Source organism: Lagenorhynchus albirostris, chromosome 3 (genome assembly GCF_949774975.1).
Source record: "Lagenorhynchus albirostris chromosome 3, mLagAlb1.1, whole genome shotgun sequence".
NCBI lineage: Eukaryota > Metazoa > Chordata > Mammalia > Artiodactyla > Delphinidae > Lagenorhynchus > Lagenorhynchus albirostris.
This window is the reverse complement of record NC_083097.1, coordinates 101,510,362-101,534,747: the sequence shown is the minus strand read 5'-3', so window position 1 is coordinate 101,534,747 and position 24,386 is coordinate 101,510,362. Positions and strand designations below refer to the sequence as shown.

Genomic DNA, 24,386 nt, shown 5'->3' with positions numbered 1-24,386 from the left:
AGAGACATTAAGTAAGTTGCGCACGATCACACAGGTACTAAGTGATAGAGCAAGGATTAGGCTCATTTGACTAGAGTGCGGTCTCAGGCTCTTCCTGCTTTATAATGTTATGGTTTAATTCCGTAGAAGCCACATAGTGAAAGAATTTCAAATAGAACAAAGTGAGCTGTGGAAGACATTAGGGATTTCTGACAGAGTGAGTATTGAAGCAGAAGAAGTCATGATTTGGCATATCATAAGCAAGGAAAATGACATCACTGACAGATAGACTAGCTCAGGTAATGAGAATTAAAGTGACTTTGAAAGAGAATAAGCTAATATAAAGTCATGATGGCAAGATAGTTAAGTTACATTTAGTACCACAGGGAGGCGTCCCTGTGGAATTGGGAGCAAGGAAATAATGTGGTGAGAGTGGCTATTAAAAATAACAGGATACAAATTCTACCACAGGCAGCATACATAGCAGTTTAGAACATGGCCTTGGAGTCAAGAGAGCTGTATTGAATCTTGGCTGTACTTCTTAACTACCTCTGGGACTTGGGGAATATAATTTCTCTGATTAGTCTCCTCATTTGGAAAATGAAAAATCTTTCCTCACAGGTTGTTCTGAGAATTAAATGAGTGGTCTGTAAAGCATTTAACACAGTGTTTCGTACATAGTGTATGCTCAATAAATGGTAACTGTTGTTAAAAGGATATGAGCCATAAAGCTATTGTGTAGTATTCTTGGTTTCAGTCATTGGGGACCTAATCAGATGGTAGCTTTGGAATATTGATGAATAGAACAAATATTAGAAGGATTTACGACTGAGTAGCTGAAAAATGACAGACACCAACCAAAAATAGAAAATTTTTAAGTCTACAAGATAGGAGAATGTTGTTATATAATAGTAGCAGTGAGGAAGTGAGGTTCAGTATAGTTTGACTAGTAACAGTAGTTTGTATTTGGATGGTAGATTTAATATAGATGTTCTGTAGAAACTGACAAAAGGGGGAAAACCTATGTTAGGGCTAATTGTGCACATATGCAATATTGTCAGTAGGTGAACTTCCTAAAGTTAGGTGTAAAGAGATGAGAGTGCATTGAGTCTGAAGAAACATCTATAGTTGTTTTATTTGTTCATTTTTCATTCATCAAGTACTTATTGAGAGCCTATTATGCACCTTGCACACTGGTAGATGCTCTAGATACAGCAATTCTCTCCCCACAGTAAACTTAAAGTTCAGCTGGGAGGGCTGATATTTAACAAGAACATGGCAGAGTGGTAAGAAATGCAAGTGAAGTTAGCATAAATAACAGAAAATAAGTATTAGAAAAACACGAGGACAGTGGGTTATCATTGTATTTTGTCATTCAAAGCTGAGGGAGAAATGGTTCAAAAACGGTGTTTCAAATATCAGTATTAGAAAAAGGAATCCAAACTGGAAAAGAAGTAAAACTGTCACTGTTTGCAGATGACATGATACTATACATAGAAAATCCTAAAGATGCTACCAGAAAACTGCTAGGGCTCATCAATGAATTCGGTAACACTGCAGGATACAAAATTAGTGCACAGAAATCTCTTGCATTTCTATACACCAACACCAAAAGATCAGAAAGAGAAATTAAGGAAACAGTCCTGTTTACCATCACATTAAGTAACTAGGAATAAACCTACCTAAAGACCTGTACTCTGAAAAGTATAAGACATTGATGAAAGAAATTGAAGATGACACAAACAGTTGGAAAGATATACCATGTTCTTGAATTGAAAGAATCAATATTGTGAAAATGACTTTACTTCCCGAGGCAGTCTACGGATTCAGTGCAATCCCTATCAAATTAGTAATGGCATTTTTCACAGAACTAGAACAAAACTTTAAAATTTCTGTGGAAACACAAAAGACCCCAAATAGCCAAAGCAATCTTGAGAAGAAAAAAACAGAGCTGGAGAAATCATGCTCCCTGACTTCAGACTATATTACAAAGTTACAATCATCAAAACAGTATGGTATGGGCTTCCCTGGTGGCGCAGTGGTTAAGAGTCCACCTGCCAATGCAGGGGACACAGGTTTGAGCCCTGGTCTGGGAAGATCCCACATGCCATGGAGCAACTGAGCCCGTGCACCAAAACTACTGAGCCTGCGCTCTAGAGCCCGTGAGCCTAGAGCCCATGCTCTACAACAAGAGGAGCCACTGCAATAAAAAGCCCACACACTGAAACAAAGACCCAGTGCAGCCAAAAATAAATTAAAAAAAAAAAAAACACAGTATGGTATTGGCACAATGACAGAAATATAGATCAAAGGAACAGGATAGAAAGCCCAGAGATAAACCCACGCACCCATGGTCACCTAATCTATGACAAAGGAGGCAAGAATATACAGTGGAGAAAAGACTGTCTCTTCAATAAGTGGTGCTGGGAAAACTGGACCAGCTACATGGAAAAGAATGAAATTAGAACACTCCCTAACATCATACACAAAAATAAACTCAAAATGGATTAGAGACCTAAATGTAAGATCGGACAGTATAAGACTCTTAGAGGAAAACATAGGCAGAACACTCTTTGACATAAATCACAGCACTATCTTTTTGGATCCACCTCCTAGAGTAATAAAAATGAAAACAAAAATAAACAAATGGGACCTAATCAAACTTAAAAGCTTTTACACAGCAAAGGAAGCCATAAACAAAATGAAAAGACAACCCACAGAATGAGAGAAAATATTTGCAAACAAAGCAACCAACAAGGGATTAATCTCCAGAATTTACAAACAGCTCATGCAGCTCAATATGAAAAAAACAAACAACCCAATCAAAAAATGGGCAGAAGATCTAAATAGTTCTCCAGTGAAGACATACAGATAGCCAAAAAGTGCATGAAAAGAGGCTCAGCATCACTAGTTATTAGAGAAATGCAAATCAAATCTACAGTGAGATATCACCTCATACTGGTCAGAATGGCCATCATCAAAAAGTCTACAAATAGTAAATGCTGGAGAGGGTGTGGAGAAAAGGGAACCCTACACTGTTGGGAACGTAAATTGGCACAGCCATTATGGAAAACAGTATGGAGATTCCTTAAAAAATTAAAAATGGAGCTACCATATGATTCAGCAATCCCACTCCTGGGCATATATCTGGAGAAAACCATAATTCGAAAAGATACATGCACCGAGTGTTCATTGCAGCACTATTTACAATAGCCAGGACATGGAAGCAACCTAAATGTCCATTGACAGAGGAAAGGATAAAGAAGATGTGGTACATATATACAATGGAATATTACTCAGCCATAAAAAAGAATGAAATAATGCCATTTGTAGCAACATGGATGGACCTAAAGATTATCATACTATGTGAAGTAAGTCAGAGAAAGACAAATACCATGATATCACTTATATGTGGAATCTTAAAAAAAAAATGATACAAATGAACTTATTTACAAAACAGAAACAGATGCACAGACATAGAAAACAAACTAACGATTACCAAAAGGGAAATGTTGGGGGGAGGGATAAATTAGGAGTTTGTGATTGACTTATACACACTACTATATATAGAATAGATGATCAACAAGAATATAAGCACAGGATTGTATAGCACAGGGAACTCTACTGAATATTATGTAACAACCTAAATGGGAAAAGAATTTGAAAAAGAATGGACATATGTATATGTATAACTGAATCACTCAGTTGTACACCTGAAACTAACACAACATTGTAAATCAACTATACTCCAATATAAAATAAACATTAAAAAATAATAATAAATATCAGTATTAGATATGAAATCATTTCAAGTGTTTTGTTTTTTGCGGTATGCGGGCCTCTCACTGTTGTGGCCTCTCCCGTTGCGGAGCACAGGCTCCGGACACGCAGGCTCAGCGGCAATGGCTCACGGGCCCAGCCGCTCCATGGCATGTGGGATCTTCCCGGACCGGGGCACGAACCCGTGTCCCCTGCATCGGCAGGCGGACTCTCAACCACTGTGCCACCAGGGAAGCCCCTCATTTCAAGTTTTAAAATGGAGAGTAGATTGGGAGGAAGTGGCAGACAGTGCCTACCACTGAAGAAATTTATGCAACTTATGAAGGATAAGAGCTAATGCAATCGTAATTAATTACAAGGCATTGCCAAAGTTAGTAATGAAAAGATGGAAGCCTGTGAGCTGTTGATAGGGCATTTCTTCTGGAGAAATGAGTGATTAATTATCAGAGCATAATTTCATTATAATTGTTATGTTTCTTAAGAAATATCCATGCAAAAATTCATTACTTTGAGTAAATTGATTTTTAAGTTATGTTAATATGTGTATGTTGACAGACGACATTGTTTTCACTGTTTGAGGTGGTTTTTCAAATGTAAGAAAATAATCTGAACAAAAACCCCCCAGTTCATGGACTGAGACTCTTAAAAAAACGTTCAGTTTAAAAGGCTCCCACCCAAGCACCCCTCCTTCCTAACATATGCATTCTCATACACTTTTGCTATCTTCTGGATTTTTCCTTTAATTCATTGTTTTCTGTTTACCCTTTTTTCCTAAGTGTTTTCTATCTTCTTGCCTAAAAAGCATTGGCAAAGTAATTTTAACTATTTGTGCCTAATAACAGAGGATATCACAAAAGTTCAGATGCCTCTTTTCTCTTAAGTTACTGTAAGTGAATTAAGAAGAAAAGAAAACATGGTGTTAAATTCCTGGTTCAACTCCAGACTTCTACTTCATGAAAGAAAATAGTCTCATTCTTTCAGTACAGTAACCTTCATTGCAGACCACTTCTATTCCTTATCCCACAGACTTTCTGCTTTAGAAACAACATTGTAAACATATTTCAAGGTCACTAGGAATCACTGATGTTCTACAGACCACATTTGAGATGCAACACTTTAAGAAGAAATTTAATAGACCTTGCGATTACCATAGTGAATTGTGTTCTGCCACTGTTTTTGGAAGATTAAAATTAATACCTTCATCAAATAGGCACAATTTATATGTGTGAAAGTTACTTCAATTTTTTTCTAAAGCTTTTTATTAAAAACACATTGTATTTGAATATAAAATTGGAATCCTCTATCTGCTTTTGTTCAGAGGATTGTTTGTGCAACTTCTTGTTTAAATTGGATTAGTACCATGTTAATTTTACATTGCCTCTGGTGAATAGCCACGGGGCTATAATCTCTGCCAGTAATTTGTCACAGCAAAATCCTCTGGAGGGCCATACAAAACATTTGTGTAGTACGGATTAGACGGCGAAAGCCATATCTTAGATTGTTAATAAATGTTAATGACAAAACCCAGCTGGTAAAGCTTGGAAATAAGACCTAATGCTCCGTGCCTGTTGCCAAAAGAATGTTTAAACAGAGATTTCCATTACTCAAAGGTGACCCAGTATAGTCAATTTGTGAATTTAAAAAATCATAATCTTCCAATTATTTGGAAAAAAATCTTTTGTTCTGATTCAAAAGCATAAAACCCTGTTTCCATGTTGTAAACTTTTTTGTTCTTGGGTAACTGGGTAGGCGACAGCTGTAAAATATAAATAAGTGTAACGTAAAATGGGTCCTAACTTAGAAGACAAGGAAACGATATCCATACAGTCTGGATATGCTATCTTTGGTATGATGTATAACACTGACTTTAAAGAGTTCTGGTTGTTAGACATTTAAGGGGTAATTTAGATTCTTTTTTTCCCATCTCCAAGTTAAGATTGTTACTTTACTGTGTTCTAAGTAGCATATTTATTTTAAAACATTTCTTGACACATTAGAATATAGTTATGGAGGAAGAATAACAGCCACTACTTTTTAAAAATAAATGAATCATTATTAAAAGGTATGAATTTGTTGTTCTGAGAAATTTAACATTTTTATCATGTCTGATACATTAAAACTAGGTATGTTTGTTCACAGGACAGGAAACAGAACTAAGATTTTGGGTAGGATGTGAGTCCCTTACCATATTTGTGCACAGTAGATCTGTTTAAAACTAAGCTGATATATTTAGTTAAAACAACACAGACTTCATTGGCTGACATCAGCACTATCTTGTCCAGCCTCCTGCTTATCCACTCAGAGTAATTAATTTGATTAATTTACAAGTAATTTAGCCAAGGATGGGATGTAAATCTTTGTTTAAGAAAACAGTTGGAGGTCCAAGTCTTGGTTAAAAACTGTGTCTTGAAACCATCCAGGCCCTCCTACTGACTTGTCAGCTCTGGGTTATTTTCAGAAAACTTGACTTGAGCTCCTTAGTTTAGCTGTAAGTTTTTTCCCACAGACTTACATGGTATGTGTGAGTGGGAGAGTAAGTAGTGGCCACGTTTTAGCCGCTGTTTAGTCTAGTGTATGCATGTTTACATCTCCTCTCTGGATTTATAGGCAGCCAAGGCAAAATAAAGATTATACTCACTTGATTGAGGAGCCTTTAACCCAGAGCACCTGGCAGCAGAGAGGATTTCTTCCTCTAACCTCTAATTTTTGTGTGTGCATGTGTGATTATTATTAATGATATATACTTGACTAAAAATTCAAGGCATTTAAAGGCTTTTCTTATGTTTAAGGATTAAAATGTTTCAAGTTTCATACAGTTTTACAAAATAACCTAAAATTAAATAATTGACCATTTTTTTCCTGTTTGCAATTATATTTGCTTCGTGTAAAAGAAATCCAAATTTTGCAGCATCATGACATAGAAAAATAATAGTCACTGGTAACCTTATCACCTCCTCAGCCAGAGATAACAACTTGGTGTATCCTTGTCTGGATTTCTTTTCCTTTCTTTATTTTTTAATAATTACTCTTTAAATGAAATATATCATACATTCCAAAGAGGGGGAAGAAAGAAGATTCTTCTGCACTTCAACCCCCACCTTCTAGTGTAAGAAACAGCATTATCAGTGCTCCTTGTGCCTTTTCTAACCTGCATCCTCTCCACAGGTAACTACTTAGCTGAATTTGGTATTTATTATTCCTTTGCTTTTCTTTATAAGCTTATAAGGTATTAAAAATATCAGTAAACAACAGTTTACTTTTGTATGTTTTTAAACTTTATATACATGGAAATATTCTGTTTGAATCATTCTTCTGTGACTACCTTGTGTGATTCAAAATTTAGCTATTTTGATGCAGTAGCTAAAGTTTATTTTATTGCTTTATAAAACTTAAACATATGAATAGTCTAAGTTTTCTCATAATAAGACAACAGTGAAATATTTTATACATTAAAATTTTTCTCTAGTGTTTAAAAGTAGAACTTCTGGTCATAGGGTTCACTCATTTCTTCTGCTTCACTAAATGTTGTGAAATTACTTTCCAAAGTGGTTGTACAAATCTGCAGTTCCCAAGAATGGTGTATAATTGTTATTCTTCACACCATGTCTAACACTTGGCTGTTATCAGATGTATTAATTTTTTCCAGTTTGGTGGGTCTGAAATCATATCATTCTGTGGCTTAAATTTTCATTTCCCTTTGAGCATCTTTTCATTTGTTTATTAGACTTGCATGTGGAATGTCTTATTGTCTTTTGCTCAACAGAAATAAATCAACAGATTTTGGAATCACCAGACACAAAGTTAGAGATAACTACTAGAAAATAGGTGATATGATGGAGAAATGTATTAGAGAAGTAGAACCTTTTCAATCATATAGACATTCTGGAACTGAAAAGTATCACAAATGAATTGTAAGATTCAATAGATGAATTAACAGCAGAACCAAGGATATGTGAACTGAAGATAAACCAATAAAAAGTGTCCAAACTGGAACAGAAGAAAGGATGGAAAATACAACAAAGAACATAAGTGACATACAGGATAGGGTATGTGAGACTGACTACTTTTTGTGTAGCCACAGACCCCTGTGTTAGTCTGTTTGGGCTGCTGTAACCAAATAGCACAGACTAGATGGCTTATAAACAACAGAAATTTGTTTCTCACATTTCTGAAGGCTGGAAGTCTGAGATCAAAGTGTACACATGGTCAAGTCCTGTGTCGAGAGGGCCCACTTCCCCATTCATAAATGGCCATCTTTCCACTGTCTTCACATAATAGAAGACCTAGAGAACTCTGCTGGGTCTCTTTTGTAAATAATTTAAAATAGTCAAACTACTAGAGTTCGTTAATGAATTTGGTAAAGTTGCAGGATACAAAATTAATACACAGAAATCTCTTGCATTCCTATACACTAACAATGAAAGATCAGAAGGGAAATTAAGGAAACAATCCCATTTACCATCACATCAAAAAGAATAAAATAGCCAGGAATAAACCTACCTAAGGAGGCAAAAGACCTGTACTCAGAAAACTATAAGATACGGATGAAAGAAATCAAAGATGACACAAAGAGATGGAAAGATATACCACATTCTTGGATTGGAAGAATCAGTATTGTCCAAATGACTACCCAAGGCAATCTACAGATTCAGTGCAACCCCTCTCGAATTACCAATAGCATTTTTCACCGAATTAGAACAAAAAAATTTACAATTTCTGTGGAAACACAAAAGACCCCAAATAGCCCAAGCAATCTTGAGAAAGAAAAACAGAGCTGGGGAATCAGATTCCCTGATTTCAGGCTATACTACAAAGCTACAGTCATCAAAATGGTATGGTACTGGCACAAAGACAGAAATATAGATCAATGGAACAGGATAGAAAGTCCAGCGATAAACCCATGCACCCATGGTCACCTAATCTATGACAAAGGAGGCAAGAATATGCAGTGGAGAAAAGACAGCCACTTCAATAAGTGGTGCTGGGAAAACTGGGCAGCTGCATGTAAAAGAATGAAATTAGAACATTCTCTAACACCATACACAAAAATAAACTCAAAATGGATTAAACACCTAAATGTAAGACCAGACACTATAAAACTCTTAGAGGAAAACATAGGCAGAAACTCTGACATAACTCACAGCAATATCTTTTCAGATCCACCACCTAGAGTAATGAAAATGAAAACAAAAATAAATGGGACCTAATCAAGCTTAAAAGCTTCTGTACAGCAAAGGAAACCATAAAGGAAAAGACAACCCACAGAATGGGAGAAAATATTTGCAAATGAAGCTACTGACAAGGGATTAATCTCCAAGATATACAAACAGCTCATGCAGCTCAATATGAAAAAAACAACCCAATCAAAATATGGGCAGAAGATCTGAATAGACAGTTCTCCAAGGAAGACATACACATGGCCAAAAAGTACATGAAAAGAGGCTCAACATCACTAGTTATTAGAGAAATGCAAGTCAAAACTACAATGAGGTATCACCTCACACTGGTCAGAATGGCCATCATAAAAAGGTCTACAAATAATAAATGCTGGAGAGGGTGTAGAGAAAAGGGAACCCTCCTACACTGTTGGTTGCAATGTAAATTGGTACAACCACTATGAAAAACAGTATGGAGGTTACTTAAAAAACAGCTACCATGTGATCCAGCAATTCCACTCTTGGGCATATATCTGGAGAAAACCATAATTCGAAAAGATACGTGCACTGAGTGTTCATTGCAGCACTATTTACAATAGCCAAGGCATGGAAGCAACCTAAATGTCCATTGACAGAGGAAAGGATAAAGAAGATGTGGTACGTATGTACAATGGAGTATTACTCAGCCATAAAGAAAGAATGAAATAATGCCATTTGCAGCAACATGAATGGACCTAGAGATTGTCATACTGAGTGAAGTAAGTCAGAGAAAGAAAAAGATCATATGATATCACTTATATGTGGAATCTAAAAAAATGGTACAAATGAACTTATTTACAAAACAGAAATAGAGTCACAGTTATAGAAAACAAACATGGTTACCAGGGGGAAAGGGGGAAGGAGGGGTAAGTTAGAAGTTTGGGATTGACATATACACACTACTATATATAAAATAGTTAACAAATAAGAACCTACTGTATAGAACAGGAAAGTCTACTCAATACTCTGTAATGACCTATATGGAAAAAGAATCTAAAAAAGAGTGGATATATTTATATGTATAACTGATTCACTTTGCTGTAGAGCAGAAACTAACACAACATTGTAAATCAACTGTAGTCCAATAAAAATTAATTTAAAAAAATAGCCCCAAAGCAGAGAAAATATTTAAAGCCATGGATGAAGAGGGAAACGTTTTCTTCACAGGAGCAACAATGAGATTGACAGATGAACTTTCAACAGTAGTAAAGGAATTCATAGTGGAATAACATCCTTAAAGTACTGAAAAGAAGTAATGGCCCACCTAAATTGAGTAGCCAGTGAAAATGTACTTCATTATTGAAAGCGACGTAAGACTTTCAGACTAACAAAAATTAGGAGAAAACAATAATCACAGTATTTGTTGGGTTTAAAATATAGAGAATTAAAATTCATGGCAAATAATAATACAAAAGATACGAAGGGATAAATAGAGTTAAAATGTTTAAAGTATGTTGCATTTTCTGTGAAGTTGTAAAGGTCCTAATTTCTATGTAAAAGAGGAGTAAAAATAAGCTGATAGAAGGGAAAAATAGAATGACATAAAATATTAGGTAAATCTAAAAAAAGACAAAAGGAGAGAAGCAGAACATAAAATAGATGGAAGTAGAAAATAGTAATATGTAAAGATTTAAACCCATATATATCACCCATTTCTTTAAATATAAATGGACTGAATACCATTATTAAAGACATATTCAACTAAAACCTGAATTAAACAACAGTATGTGACTTAAATATAAGGACGCTTTAACTATAAGTACAAAATGGTTGACTTTAAAAAGAGGGGAAATTGTATGTTACATTAATATTAACCCACATCTTAGACTCTAGGGCAAGAGGCATTACTGTAGATTAAGAGAGTTTTCATAATCATAAAAGGGTCAGTCACCTAGAAGTTGACAACAGTTCTGCATTGAGTGTTCCTGGTAACAGCCACAAATTTATATAAAGCAAAAATTAATAGAACTAAAAGGAGAAATGGACAAACGCATAATAATGTAGATTTTACCGTAACTCTCCTGGGAACTGATAGAGCAAACCAACAATGGATAATAAGATTTAGAAGATTTAGATGACCTAACCATTGTTGTATGTAGAATACTTCATCAAAAAAGTCCCAGGGGGCTTCCCTGGTGGTGCATTCGTTGAGAATCTGCCTGCTAATGCAGGGGACACGCGTTCGAGCCCTGGTCTGGGAGGATCCCACATGCTGCAGAGCAACTAGGCCCGTGAACCACAACTACTGAGCCTGCGCTCTGCAACAACAGAGGCCACGATAGTGAGAGGCCCGTGCACCGCGATGAAGAGTGGCCCCCACTTGCCACAACTAGAGAAAGCCCTCACACAGAAATGAAGACCCAACACAGCCATAAATAAATAGATAGCCAAGCATTTGAAGCCCTTTAAAAAATAAATAAATAAACAAACAAGTCCCAGGATACACATCATTTTCTAGTGCACTGGACATTTAGCTAAATTGCTCATATGCTGAATCGAACAGCAATTCTAAACAAATTTCAGAGGATTGTAATTCAGATTATGTTCTCTGAGCACAGTGAGATTAAGCTAGAAATTAGTAATAAAAAGATAGTAAGTATCCCCCATGATTGAAATAGTACACTTCTTATAACCCATGGCTAAATTGGAGACCACAAATGAAATTAGAAAATGTCTTGAACTAAATATTTAAAACATGTTTAAATATTTAAAACATATTTAAAGACATGAGCTTTAATGACAATTGTGCTTAAGGAGATTTATAGCCTCAGGTTCACTTGAAAAATATCAATAAGAAAAGCATGAAATCTATTCTCTAAATATCTCTTTCAAACAGTCAGTAAGCAAATAGGAAATTAGGAGGAAGGAAATAATCAAAATGAGTAAAAATTGATGAAATATGGGAAAAATGTACAGCAAAATCAACAAAGTTGGCAAAGAATGTTCAAGAACCAAAACAATAGGCAGTAACTCCCAATATCAACGTTTAAAAAAAATGGGACAGGGCTACAGATCCACAGACATTTAAGGAGATAAGAGAATGGTATGAAACTTTTATGTGAATATGAGAGACAGAACTCACAAAACCAATACAAAAAGAAACATAATAGAAGTAGTCATATAGCTATTAGAGAAATTTAATATGTAATGAAAAACCTTCACCAAAAGAAGGCTCCAGACCTAAGTGGCTTCACATGTTTTAGTAAACATTTTAGAACTAACACTGATCTTACACAAACTGTTTCAGAAACTATGAAGAGAGAATACTTCTTACTTTTTAAAAAAACGAGACCAGCATTATCTTGATCCTAAAATCTGACAAGGATATTATAAGAAAATTAATTGGCCAATCTCATGAACATAGATATAAAACTTGTAAGCATCACAACTAAGTTTATTTATTAAACAAAGGGGAAGTTTACTATTTACCCCTTTAAAAAATAAAGGAGGACTTCCCTGGTGGCGCAGTGGTTAAGAATCCGCCTGCCAACGCAGGGAACACGGGTTCGAGCCCTGGTCCGGGAAGATCCCACATGCCACAGAGCAACTAAGCCCGTGTGCCACAACTACTGAACCTGCACTCTAGAGCCCGTGAGCCACAACTACTGAGCCCACGTTCCGCAACTACCGAAGCCCGTGCGCCTAGAGCCCGAGCTATGAAACTCGGAGAAGCTACTGCAATGAGAAGCCCACTCACCACAACTAGAGGAAGCCCGCACGCAGCAACGAAGACCCAACAACAAAGACCCAATGCAGCCAAAAATAAATAAATTTATAAAAGAAAAAAAATAAAGGAGAAGAAATCAAATGCTCCTATCAAAAATGCAGAAGAAGTTAGTACCCATTCATAGTAACAATTCTTAGCAAACTAAGAATGTAGGGGAAATTTCTTAATCTAATAAAACCTACCAAAAAATATTTCTTAAAGGTTTTCCTCTGAGATCAGGAATGAGAGAAAAATGCCCTCTATTATCATTTCTTAATATTGTACTAGAGGTTCTATCCAGTGTAACAGGCCGAAAGGGTCTATCATCTGGAAAGGAAAAAGTAAAGCTGTTGTCATTTGCAGATGACAGTTGTTATGTACATAGTAAACCAGAAAGTATCTACAGATGAACTATTAGAATTAATAAGTGAGTTTAGCAAGCTTGCTGGAAACAAAATGAGTATGTAAATATCAATTTTAATTCTCTATACCAGAGACAGAGAACAGAAATTTTTAAACTCTGCCATTTGCAGTAGCATTTAAAAACTTGAAACTCCTAGGCGCACATTCCAAGAAAGATGCTACTCAGTATATAGAGAAGTATAAAATATTGTTAGACAAAATTAAAGAAGACCTGAATAATTGGAGAGGTAAACTATGTTCACTGTTTGAAGAATTAATATTGTAAAGATAATGGTTTTGGCCAAATTGATTTGTAGATTCAGCATAATCATAAGCAGTTCCAGCAGGTCTTTTTTTTCAACCCTAGAAATTGATATTTATATGAAAATACACAAGTCAAGAATAACTAAGAATTTTGAAGACAGAAGACATACTATCAAATATCCAGAGTTATTGTTACAAAAGTTACAGTAATTAAGACAGTGAACTTTACTGGAAGGATAGAGAGTCCAGAAACAACTCATATATAAAAGGACAGAGGTGATGTATAACAGGTGACACTGCCAAGCAGTGGGGGAAAAAGTTGTTTTCCAGTAAATGTTGCTAAGTCAATTGGAGCTCTATATGCGGAGAAGAAACTTGATCTCACCATACACAAAACCAATTGCATATGAGTTTTTGATAAATGAAGCTTCAAGAGGGTAATGTAAAGTAATGTCTTCAAAACAGGCACATAGGGACTTCCCTGGTGGCGCAGTGGATAAGACCCCACGCTACCAATGCAGGGAGCCTGGGTTTGATCCCTGGTCAGGAAACTAGATCCCACATGCATGCCGCAACTAAGACCCCATACAACCAAGTAAATAAATAAAAATTTAAAAACTGAGGCAGACAAAAAGATAAATTTGGACCATATTAGAATTAAATAACACCATTAAAGTAAAAGGCAAGACAAAGACTAGTGGAAAATATTTACAATTTAAATAATTGACAAAGGATTTATCCAGTATATGTAAAGAACCACACACATATCAATAAGGAAGGATGGACTGCCAAGTAGAGCAAAAGGCCAAATGGTTGAACAGGAATTTTACAGAATAAGAATGCCATTAAAAATATTAAAACACGTTCAACCTCATTAGTATTTGAAAAAATGCAAAATAAAATCATGAGATACCACTGCATAAGTTATCAGAATGGTTTAAATGAAAAAAAAGTAAAAAAGAAAAAACTGACATTACCCAGTTTTGGCAAGAGTGTAGAGCACTGGAATGCTTACATGGGAGTGTAAATTAGTACTACGACTTTAAAAACAGACCATATTTACTAATATTGAAATTCTTAAACCCAATGACCCAGCACTTTGAATTGCACGTATATACACAGTAGAAATGCATACAAAAGTCCATGAATGTACGATAATGTTCACATCAGCTTTAAAATACAAAACTGGAAACTTAACGCAAATATCCCTCGGCAGTGGAATGAAAAGACTGTATATTCATCCAATAGAATGCTAAGTAGTACTGTGAATCATCAACTACACATAATACGAACGGATCTGAAAAAATGTTTAGTGAAAGAAGCCAGACATAAACTTACATTGTACAGTTCCACGTACACAAAGTTCAAAGCAGTGAAAACTTACTCATGGTGTTAGAAATTAGTCCTATCTTTGGTGAAGGATGAGTGGTCAGTGACTTGGGCGGGAGCACAGAGGGGCTTCTGGGGTTATGATAATCTCCTGTTTCTTGTTCTGGATGGTGGTTATGTGAGTAGTTCACTTTGTAAAATTTGACCAAAGTGCACCTTTATGATTTGGTAGTTTTGTTATTATTCAGTAAATGCTTCTTTTTTAAAAAAGATGATATTACCTATTGATCTAAGCTTTCCCATTTAGGGGTTCTGTCCTAAAGAAAGAAAAGCACTTCTGGTCCCTAAGGAAATATATAGAAAGATTCATGAGCTAACTATGTTAGATGACAGGATGTCTTACTGCAGCATTCCAAAATGTCTGTTATTGAGAGAGTGGTTGACTAAATCATGGAATATCCATTGTGTGGAATGTCACACATTTATATAAAAGAAATTTTATCATGTGCATAGATTTCTATGTAAGCCTGGAGAAAAGAGTGGAAAGGCATATTATTTCTTGAGGTAGGAGTGGAGTTACTAGTACAGGGACAGTTACTGAATCTTAGTACCTCTTTGTGTAATTTGTATTTTGTATAATCAATTTGTATAATTTACCATTCCTTTATATAATTGTAATTTCTTAGATAATTTTGTATAATTAACCATTTCTTAAATACTACTCTTACCATTGGTCCTGTGGCAACTCATTGTGTTGATAGCAGACTCTTTCTTGCCTCTAACTACTATTAGATCTTACGATATTTAGCTAACCTCAATCACTGATTGGGCCATGAGTGGTTATGGCTTATAACAAGAAGGCAGATCACAGAAAAGTTTGTAAAGAGAACCTGGGCTTTCTAGATAATAGAATCTGCAGTGTGTGGCTCTATCATGGGTGCTGTCAAGGAGGATTATAATCATAAGTCAAAGTCATATAAATATATTTATTCCTAACATTAGAGATCTGGCTTGTTTCTTTCAAGCGGGAGCAAGAAAGTCAAATGGCTCGTCTTAAAAAACAGCAAGAAGAGTTGGAACAGATGAGACTACGTTACTTGGCTGCTGAGGAAAAAGATACAGTAAACACCGAGAGACAAGAATTGTTGGATATAAGAAATGAACTGAACAGGTATAATAACTAAGAAATTACTTTTTTTTTCATACAAAAACTAAAGTTCAAATAGGACAACTTTTTATTTAGTCATTGGTCTAGGGAAAGTACAACATCAGGTCTTTCAAGAATAAGGTACATCATATATAAAATGTAGCTGAGTTATACAATAGAAAATCTTTGCCAAAGACCATTACTCTTAACATTTTTTTGCCATGAACGTAGCCGTATTTAGCTTTTTTGTTTCCACTCATAGCATTAGTACTTTAAATTTTATTCCTGTGTGACTATTTTAGGATTATTGCTACTATTTCAAGGTAATTGATTATACTGAATTTTTAATTACATAAAGTAAAATAAATTTCGAATATTGTTATATTCTTAATGTAAGTAATACAGAATATAGCTCTTAATTATTGCCGTGTGTGTCAGCAGCTATTTTAAATGCCTTATATGCCTATCTCCACTTTTTTTAATCCTCGAAGCAACTTTTTGAGGAAGATATTATCCCCATTTCGAGATGAAGAAACCAAGGATTAAAGAGATTTAAGTACCCTTTCCAAGGTCACACAGCTAGTAAATCGGGGAGCCAGAGTTCATATCTGATTCCAGAGGTTGTATTTTTAACTACTCTGCAACAGTGGGCTTCTCTATAGTGTCATGTTCATCTTAGTTACAATTTCAAGTATTTGATATTAGAAAAGTAATCATTAGGAAGCAGTATTAGAACAAATTACTGTCTTTTTAAGGGGAGTATACAGGAAGACTTTCTAACTTAGTTTAGCAAGAGACTAGTATTTTTGTTGCAGCGAAGCATACTGTCTTAGCTCAGGCTGGCATAACAAAATACCATAGATTGGGTGACTTAAACAACAGAAATTTATTTTCTCACAGTCCTGGAGGCTAAAAGTTCAAGATCAAAGTGCCAGCATGGTTAGTTTCTGGTGAGGACTCTCTTCCTGACTTGTTAGACAGCTGCCTTACCTCTGTGTCCTCACAAGCTCTACTGTGTCTCTTCTAATAAGTGCATAAATCTCATCATGACACCCCTACTCATGATCTCATCTAAACCTAATCATCTCCCAAAGGTTCCATCTCCAAATACCATCACATTTCGGGCTGGGGCTTTAAACATATGAATTTTGAGAGGACACAATGTGTACATAGGACATACATTTGACAGAATATCCCATGATATATCCCTATATAAATGGGGAAAATTCAGTCACTATATTAGGTGGGTTTGGAGCTGAATTACACCACTGCATTTAGAATATTAATGTATAAATATCAGTTGGAAAAGGTCAAGGTCTATAATGCATGCTACAGGGCTCAATTCACACTATTATTCTCTTTTTGTTCAGCAAATATTTATTTGGTATCTACTATGTCATAGGTTTGGAAGATGTTACAAATTAATTTTAACATGTCCTTTGCCTTGCAAAATTTTGCTATTATATATAGCAATTCGTTTTAGTTTAGCAAATACATATTAAGCACCTACTGTTTGCTGAGCACTGTTTTGGTGGTTTAAACAAAGATAGCTATTTGCCGATAAGTCATATAAAATTAAAACTTATTATTAATGTCTTAATTAAGATTTAGGGAGAACTGAAACCAACAAGATTAAATACATTAGAAACAAAAGCAGAGTTCTCTGTATAAATTATAAGAAAAATCTCTCAAGTGATGGGCAAGACATAATAAAACAGTTGATGTGAGGAAGCCTAGGAGGGTTTAAGTGACTACTACTAACAATGTGACTTGGCTGCCAAAGAGCCAGTGCAGTTAGGGACATTCATAGAAGGAGTGTTCAATACACACTGTGGTAAAACCACCTCTGGGTTGTTCTTACCAGTGTGCAACAGACTTTAAGGGAAATCAGCTACCTAGAGAGCTGCCAAAGGAATGTGACCAAAAAGTGGTTAGGAGAGTGAGGGATATTAATTTGTAGAGAAGTCTTGGGCAAAGTATTAGAAAGTTCTCTTCAGATATCTGGAGGGCTACCATGTTAAAAATAATTCAGTAGGATTTCCTCTTGAACAGAATCATAGCCAGTTATTGGAGAGTATAAAGGCGCATACTGAATTCAATATAAGAAGGAACTTTCTAACAGCAATTCTAAAAGCAGTAGGTTCCTAGTGACACGAAGCTGGGTGAGTGGAGTCCATACATAGTGTTTGTCAGGGAAGTAAAGTTTCCTTTGATAACTTTATGGACTTCTTCAGCCACAGGGTTCTAAAATCCTGTTGTGATCATGAATGTTGATTGCATTTTAGTAAAGACTTGATAGGGATAATCTCTCAGTTGTGTAAAAATTTCATTTGTCCTTCATGCATAAACAGATGAACAGGGAAATGGTTGAACTTCCTGGTACATAGTCTGGCACTGTGTGTCATTAATCTCCCAAGAGGACCTCTTCCTCCAAGAGAGATGTTGTAAGAGTTAGAGTAGGGGAAACAGCTATTCAGAAATCTTCTCTTACTCATCCCCATGTGTTGCTCAGTTTTACTAGTGTCCCATTAATCACTTGATTTCCACCCCAGTCTCAAAGCACAGGGCCCTCACTATTTAGGGTTTTTTTCTTAGAACAGAGAGAGGTATTTGGTATCCTTTTTGGACTGTATACCTCAGTTTCTTGTTCTTTTGTGAGGGATCTTAGGAGTCAGTTCAGGTTTCAGAGAGGTATATGAACAAACGAGACTGTACACTCCCAGTGCTCCTTGTCTGTCGGGGCAGGACACTCTCCTCCCAGGCTCTTCCTCCCTCTCCCCCCAAACGCCATGTGTAATTTGAGAAGTGGATTTGGTTCTCATTGGCTTACTTACCATCTAGAAGCAGGGCCTTAGACTCAATTGCTTTTTAATCTTATTTATAAAGACAAAGGTTAGGAGTAGTTGCAAATTAAATATTTTCGTAGCCAGTTTCGTAGAGTATAAAGTTATGTCTTAGTTGTAGATTCCAAATTAAATTAAAACCTACTCTGTGTCCAAACTTAGTATACTTACTAAGTGATAGTAATGCCAAGTATACTTCCCATTTTCAAGGTAAAGTGATTGATGATATTCCATTGTAAAGACCCAAATCCCAGGCTGGCACCTGCTCCCCTTTCTTCATCTCTTAGATAAGATCATCATGCATATAACTTGAAGCTATCCATACAGTCTCTTAAAATGTACATGCCCTTTGAACCAGGCATTCACAGCTATAGAATATCACTTTCTATGAATACTTAGTAATATAAGCTCCATAATAATGGGAACTTTTCTTCTTGATTCAACTGCAGTATCCCCCAAACCTAGCACTGTTTAGTAAGAGTAAATATTTGTGGGATGAATTTAGAAGAAAATTTTATGTTCAAAAAACATAACAAAAGTTTAATAACAACCTAAAGATCAATAATAATGATATAGGAAGATATTCATTATAGTAATAAGTGATACATATAATGTACAGAATTGCCTATATAGTTTTCTAAAAAGTTAGCAATACTGTGTTTAAAATACATGCATTTTTAAATTGAGAATACAGAAAATTATTACTCAGATTGGTTATCTCTGGTTAATAAGATTGTGATGATTTTCTTTTCTACACATTCCCCAAATTTCTACAGTTTTCATGTATTTTATAATTAGAAAAACAAGTATTGTTTTTAAAACTGTCTTTTATAAGTGCCCTAACTCTGCCCAACCAAGTGGTTTTTGTTTTCTTCCTGAAAATATTACTAAAAAATGTATTTTACCACTAAATCATTTTGTTTTTAAGTGGTGGTGTTAACCGAAAACCAAAAGAGTGTTTGTTGCTTGCTAGAGTGGCATGCGTTCTTGACTTCTCAGGTTAAGGCAACAAGAACAAAAACAGTACCAGGATTCCAGAGAGATTGCGAGTGGAAAAATGGATGGCCCACATGGCAGTGCATTGGAAGAAGGTTTGGATGATTATTTGACTCGCCTCATAGAAGAAAGGGATACTTTGATGAGGACGGGTGTGTATAATCATGAGGATCGAATAATAAGTGAACTTGACCGACAGATTGGAGAGATTTTGGCAAAAAACAATGCCAGTAATTAATAACATTTGGAAAATCTTTACAGAGACTCCAGGTCTAAATTTTAATTTAATAGTAAAGCCCTCAAAAGAAGGGAAAATGGATGTTTTACAATGCAATTTTCAGTTTTTTATAAGCAAAATTTTGTATGTTATTGTATAGTATTTATTCGATTTTATTTACTTTATGCTACCTCTCCCACTGGTTTATTTGTAATTGCATTTTATATTCTCATTTTTAATGACTTTTCAGTGTTTCTCATAATTTATAATTGCATGGCTAACTTTCAAAACAGCTTTTCACTAAATTTGTTCTCAGAGAAATGACTGTAGTAATTTCCAGTTACATAATTTTTTATGTTGAGCCAAAAGAGTACATGTTGCACTTTAAAAACGCTGTCCTGTTCATTTGAATAGAGGTATCTTAAAAGTTGAGACCACTTGTAAATGCAACTAGTTTTATTTAATTCATTTTAGATGAGCTGTCTTTTTTAACTTGTAACATTTGCAGGTGACACGTTCGAAAACAGAAAGCAGGATCAGTGCAGAGAAGCCATTTGTGATCTACTGAGTGACAAATTAGTCATTTATTTAAATAAAGTTAATACAGATTAAACTTGTTTCAACAGCTATTGAATTTTCAATTTTTTAGTATACTCTTAACTTTTAAGAATATGAAGTAATAGCTTAGTAAGTTTTCTCTGTCAGTCTCCTGCTCAAGATTGCATTGTTTTCTTTTGTTAAAAATAGAGAATTCATTTTGCAGTAATAGTAATACTAGTTGTTAATGTAAACCCTCTGTAATAAAACATGGAAACAGATGCATAAACGCTTTAGCTAAGAAAGTAGAGTGAAAACCTACTATTTTTGACTCCCCCTGAATTTAATCAGTCTTTAACAAAAGAACATGAGATTAAGCCATTGGATTTATGTAGTACCATGTCAGTATAAATTTTTAAGAATTCCTTTACATCATATTCTTCAGAGCCAACATTTGCCCTCAAAGCAACACTTTCCACTTCCTTTTACAGGGTACTAAAAAGGTTTGATTAGCAAATTCACAGATTAGGTGAGCTTTGAAATATATGTAGTTTAAAATTTCTTACTTCCAAATATAATAAATTTTAAGTATATACTTTAAGAAATATTTACTGATAACTTCCACAAAAACAGAATAGGCTATTTGGTGACACTAAATTTTCTGTTGTTTTCAAGGTGGTGTATTTCTTGTTTGGGAAATTAAAGTCCCTACATGCTTTATATGTTTTTTTCCTCCCCCCCTTGTTAACAAGTATTAATCTGAAAACAACCCAAGAGTAAATAGAGAAATTACTGAGAGAATAATGAATATGTGAATTATAGCAAGAATGTGAAGTATTAATTATGGCTATATATTTTCTCTCATTGATTTTTGTGCCACATGAATGGAACAGAAGTATTCTTTTTATTTGGGAAAGTCTTGGGGAAATATTGTGACTGTGCCTTCAATTGCACTGTGTGCTGCATGTGACTGTTTTCAAACACTAGAGGGGGCCTTAGATTTAAAGAAACAAAAAGGACGTTTCTAAAATGGATGTGCGGTTTGCCTTCTCTAATCTTTTGGCTATGTATTTCATCAAATAAAAATGACACTTGTATGCATCTTTGAGTTTCTGAGCAGTCTGTTACTTTTTTGTTGAACGGATTGGGCAAGTGCTTGGCACTTCCTGTATCAAGTTACTTTGTATTTTTGGTTTTTAAGTGCTTACATTGCAGATAGATACTTTTATATGTTCTAAAATTGATTGGGAGAGTCTGAAATTTTAACACCTTTTTGTGGTCCTGTAGCAACAGACATTTCATTTGTAAGTGGCATTTACCGTATTTATACTGATTGCTCTTACTAAATTATCATCGGTGCCTGGGAGTTGAGTTATGACCATAGTAGAGAGATGAGTGAATGACCAAGTGAGTAGGTGAGTGAAGTTTCCTCAGTACTATATGTAACAGCAGACCTTTCATCAGGTATTTTCATGTGAAACAAAGTTTACCTTTAAAATGTTTGTGATTCCTTTTCACGGAGAAAGCCTAGTTCCACGTGTAAGGCTAGCACACACTGCGTGGAAGGTGTATTACTACGTCTTCCCGGTATGTGTGGTGCCGTGTCTGTATAAATTGCAAGAGTTCCTTTACAGGTATATCCCAGTGATTTCTATATAGACTTGGGATCCTGTTGCTTCCAGCAGGTGTGGAAGTTTTGAGTATGATTTAAGGATGTATTAAGCACTGCATGAACAATTTAAGATTACAACAGGCAAGTCTGGTCAGATGACTTTCTCATCTACTTACTGCTCTGTCCAGATACGTCCCAGCCCGAATCTGAGTCCTCAGATTGCCCCAGTACATACTGCTTGTCCTCAGCCACCTCAGAATGGACTGACTGACCTGGTTCTTACAGTCTATAAAAAGGGTCCCCTGGTAGCTATGGATGGACTTTGAAAATTTGGCCTCTCACTACCATTGTGTCTGGCTTGACTGAATACCTGACTTGACTTTTTTATTGATATAATTCACATACCATAGGATTCACCATTTTAAAGTATGCACTTCCGTGATTTTTAGTATATTCACACGGTTGTGCAGCCATCATTGCTATCTAATACCGAAACGTTTTCACCATCCCCTAAAGAAGCACCACGCTCATTAGCAATCATTCCCCTTTTACCCCTCTCCCCAGCCCTTGACAGCCACTTAGCTACTTTCTGTCTCTGTGGATTTGCCTATTCTGGACATTTCATATAAATGAAATTCCAAATTTGATCCTAAAATTGGAAACCTTAAGTATTTTTGTATGCCCAGCTTCTATGGTATATAGCATTTTATCAGATGTTAAATTAAATGAAACAGATGCAGAAGGCCCAAATAAGGGTATAACATTTATCAATCAGTTAGTATAGCTCAGCTGTTCTTATCCATTACCTAGTAAAGCAGTGACCTAAAATAGAGAACGGTAGATAATGTTCTGCCGTAACACCTCTGAGCAGTCCTCTTATGCTGGAAATGGATTATTGATACAGGGCATGTGTCGTGCCACTGGTATCCTGTCAAAATTGCACACTTTCCCACGTGATTTCTAGAGTGGGGATAAGGAGAAGCATGGTTAACTAGAATAAAAGGTCCATGAGGACAGAGGTTAGGTCTGTCTTACTTTCTGCCATTTGCCAGGACTACTATCTTTTCATTCCTTGATTGTAGGAGTGGATCAGATACTTCATTATACGTTTGTAGTGCCTTTGTTGGCAAATTCTGAAATTAGTGAAAATTAATGGCTACTTTTTCATCCCAACCTCTAAAGGTAAAATTGGAGCATCCTTGAAACTTGGAATTGTAATGCCTTCATGTATTATAAAATTAAGGTCTTATTATCCTTTTAAAAAAGAATAATGACAAAATCAACACAAAACAGTACTGGTTATTTAATTTAGCAGGTAGTCCAGAACATGGACATAAATTTGAGTGAGAATTTTTCACAGTGGATTACTAGTTCCCTAAATTAGGCTTAATATCTTTTCGATTGAGGTAGTCTGTTAGTTTGGTAGTCTGGTAGTTTGTTGCTACTATGAGGTAGTCTTATTGTTGGTTGGTGGTCTTATTAATTGACGAAATGGTTTGTGTGGGAGTGCTGAATAAAGTCTGGGTGGATAATTTTTAACATGGTATGACTTGAAAATTCAAATCCGTCTTTGATATTTGTGTTTTGGCAACTGGGACAAAGGCCTCAGAACCCAGACTTTCCAGCATGCACTTCTTCTGCCACCTGCCTTAGAACACAATCTATGTATCTTCCTATCCGATGGGCCCTCGGCTTCTGTGACTTGGCAGACAAAGACATAACTTCTCCATCTTGGTGTAAATGTGGAAGTACAGACGGAAATGTTTAAGCACCTAAATTTTTCACTGAAACCAAAAGCACTAGAGTGCTCACTGATTTTGTTATATAACCTCTATTTGGCATCAAATTAGAACCCACTATTGTTAGGAATGTAACAGTAGAAGGGCTGCTATATACTTAAATCTCATTTTATTTGCTTCTCTGGGGGTTGTCTTCATGTTTTCTTTAGAAATGTTTTTACAGATGTAGGCTCTTCAGATATAAAGTTGCTGAAATAGAGACTCAGAAGTTTAGCTTTCAAATTGAAGGGGGGTGGAAATCTGTTTAGAAAGATTAATTTATAGATAAATAATTTACTGACTCTGATACATTAATGTACAATAATCCCTAGAGGCTTTTAAAGATGTAGTCATTATATTCTTAGGGTTTCTAAGAATGTTAAACCTGTCATTCATAATAGGAGAGAACTAAAATAGGGTCCATTTATAATTTCTTCTTGGAAACATTTCATCCACAAATTCACAGACAAATATTTTTTCTTTTCCAAATAGCTTATCTAATAGTTGGACAGCACAACCCTTTTCTTGATTAACATGTTAACTAGTCAAAAGCATGCAGATTCATTGGATGAGTGCTGAATTTTCCTCAATATTTTAGATT

At 35.4% G+C, this 24,386-nt stretch overlaps 1 protein-coding gene across 3 annotated transcripts in view; it reads left to right on the top strand.

Annotated features, from left to right (window-relative positions):
* Positions 1-21,496, top strand: part of CEP120 (centrosomal protein 120) — a 78,737-nt gene extending 57,241 nt beyond the window's left edge. For all 3 annotated transcript variants that reach the window (XM_060143480.1, XM_060143478.1, XM_060143479.1), the window contains 2 exons: positions 15,681-15,826; positions 19,645-21,496. In XM_060143480.1, coding sequence (XP_059999463.1) covers positions 15,681-15,826; positions 19,645-19,879 — 381 coding nt within the window. In that variant the 3' untranslated portion in view covers positions 19,880-21,496. The remainder of the gene's footprint in view (positions 1-15,680; positions 15,827-19,644) is intronic.
* The last annotated feature ends 2,890 nt before the right edge of the window (positions 21,497-24,386 follow it).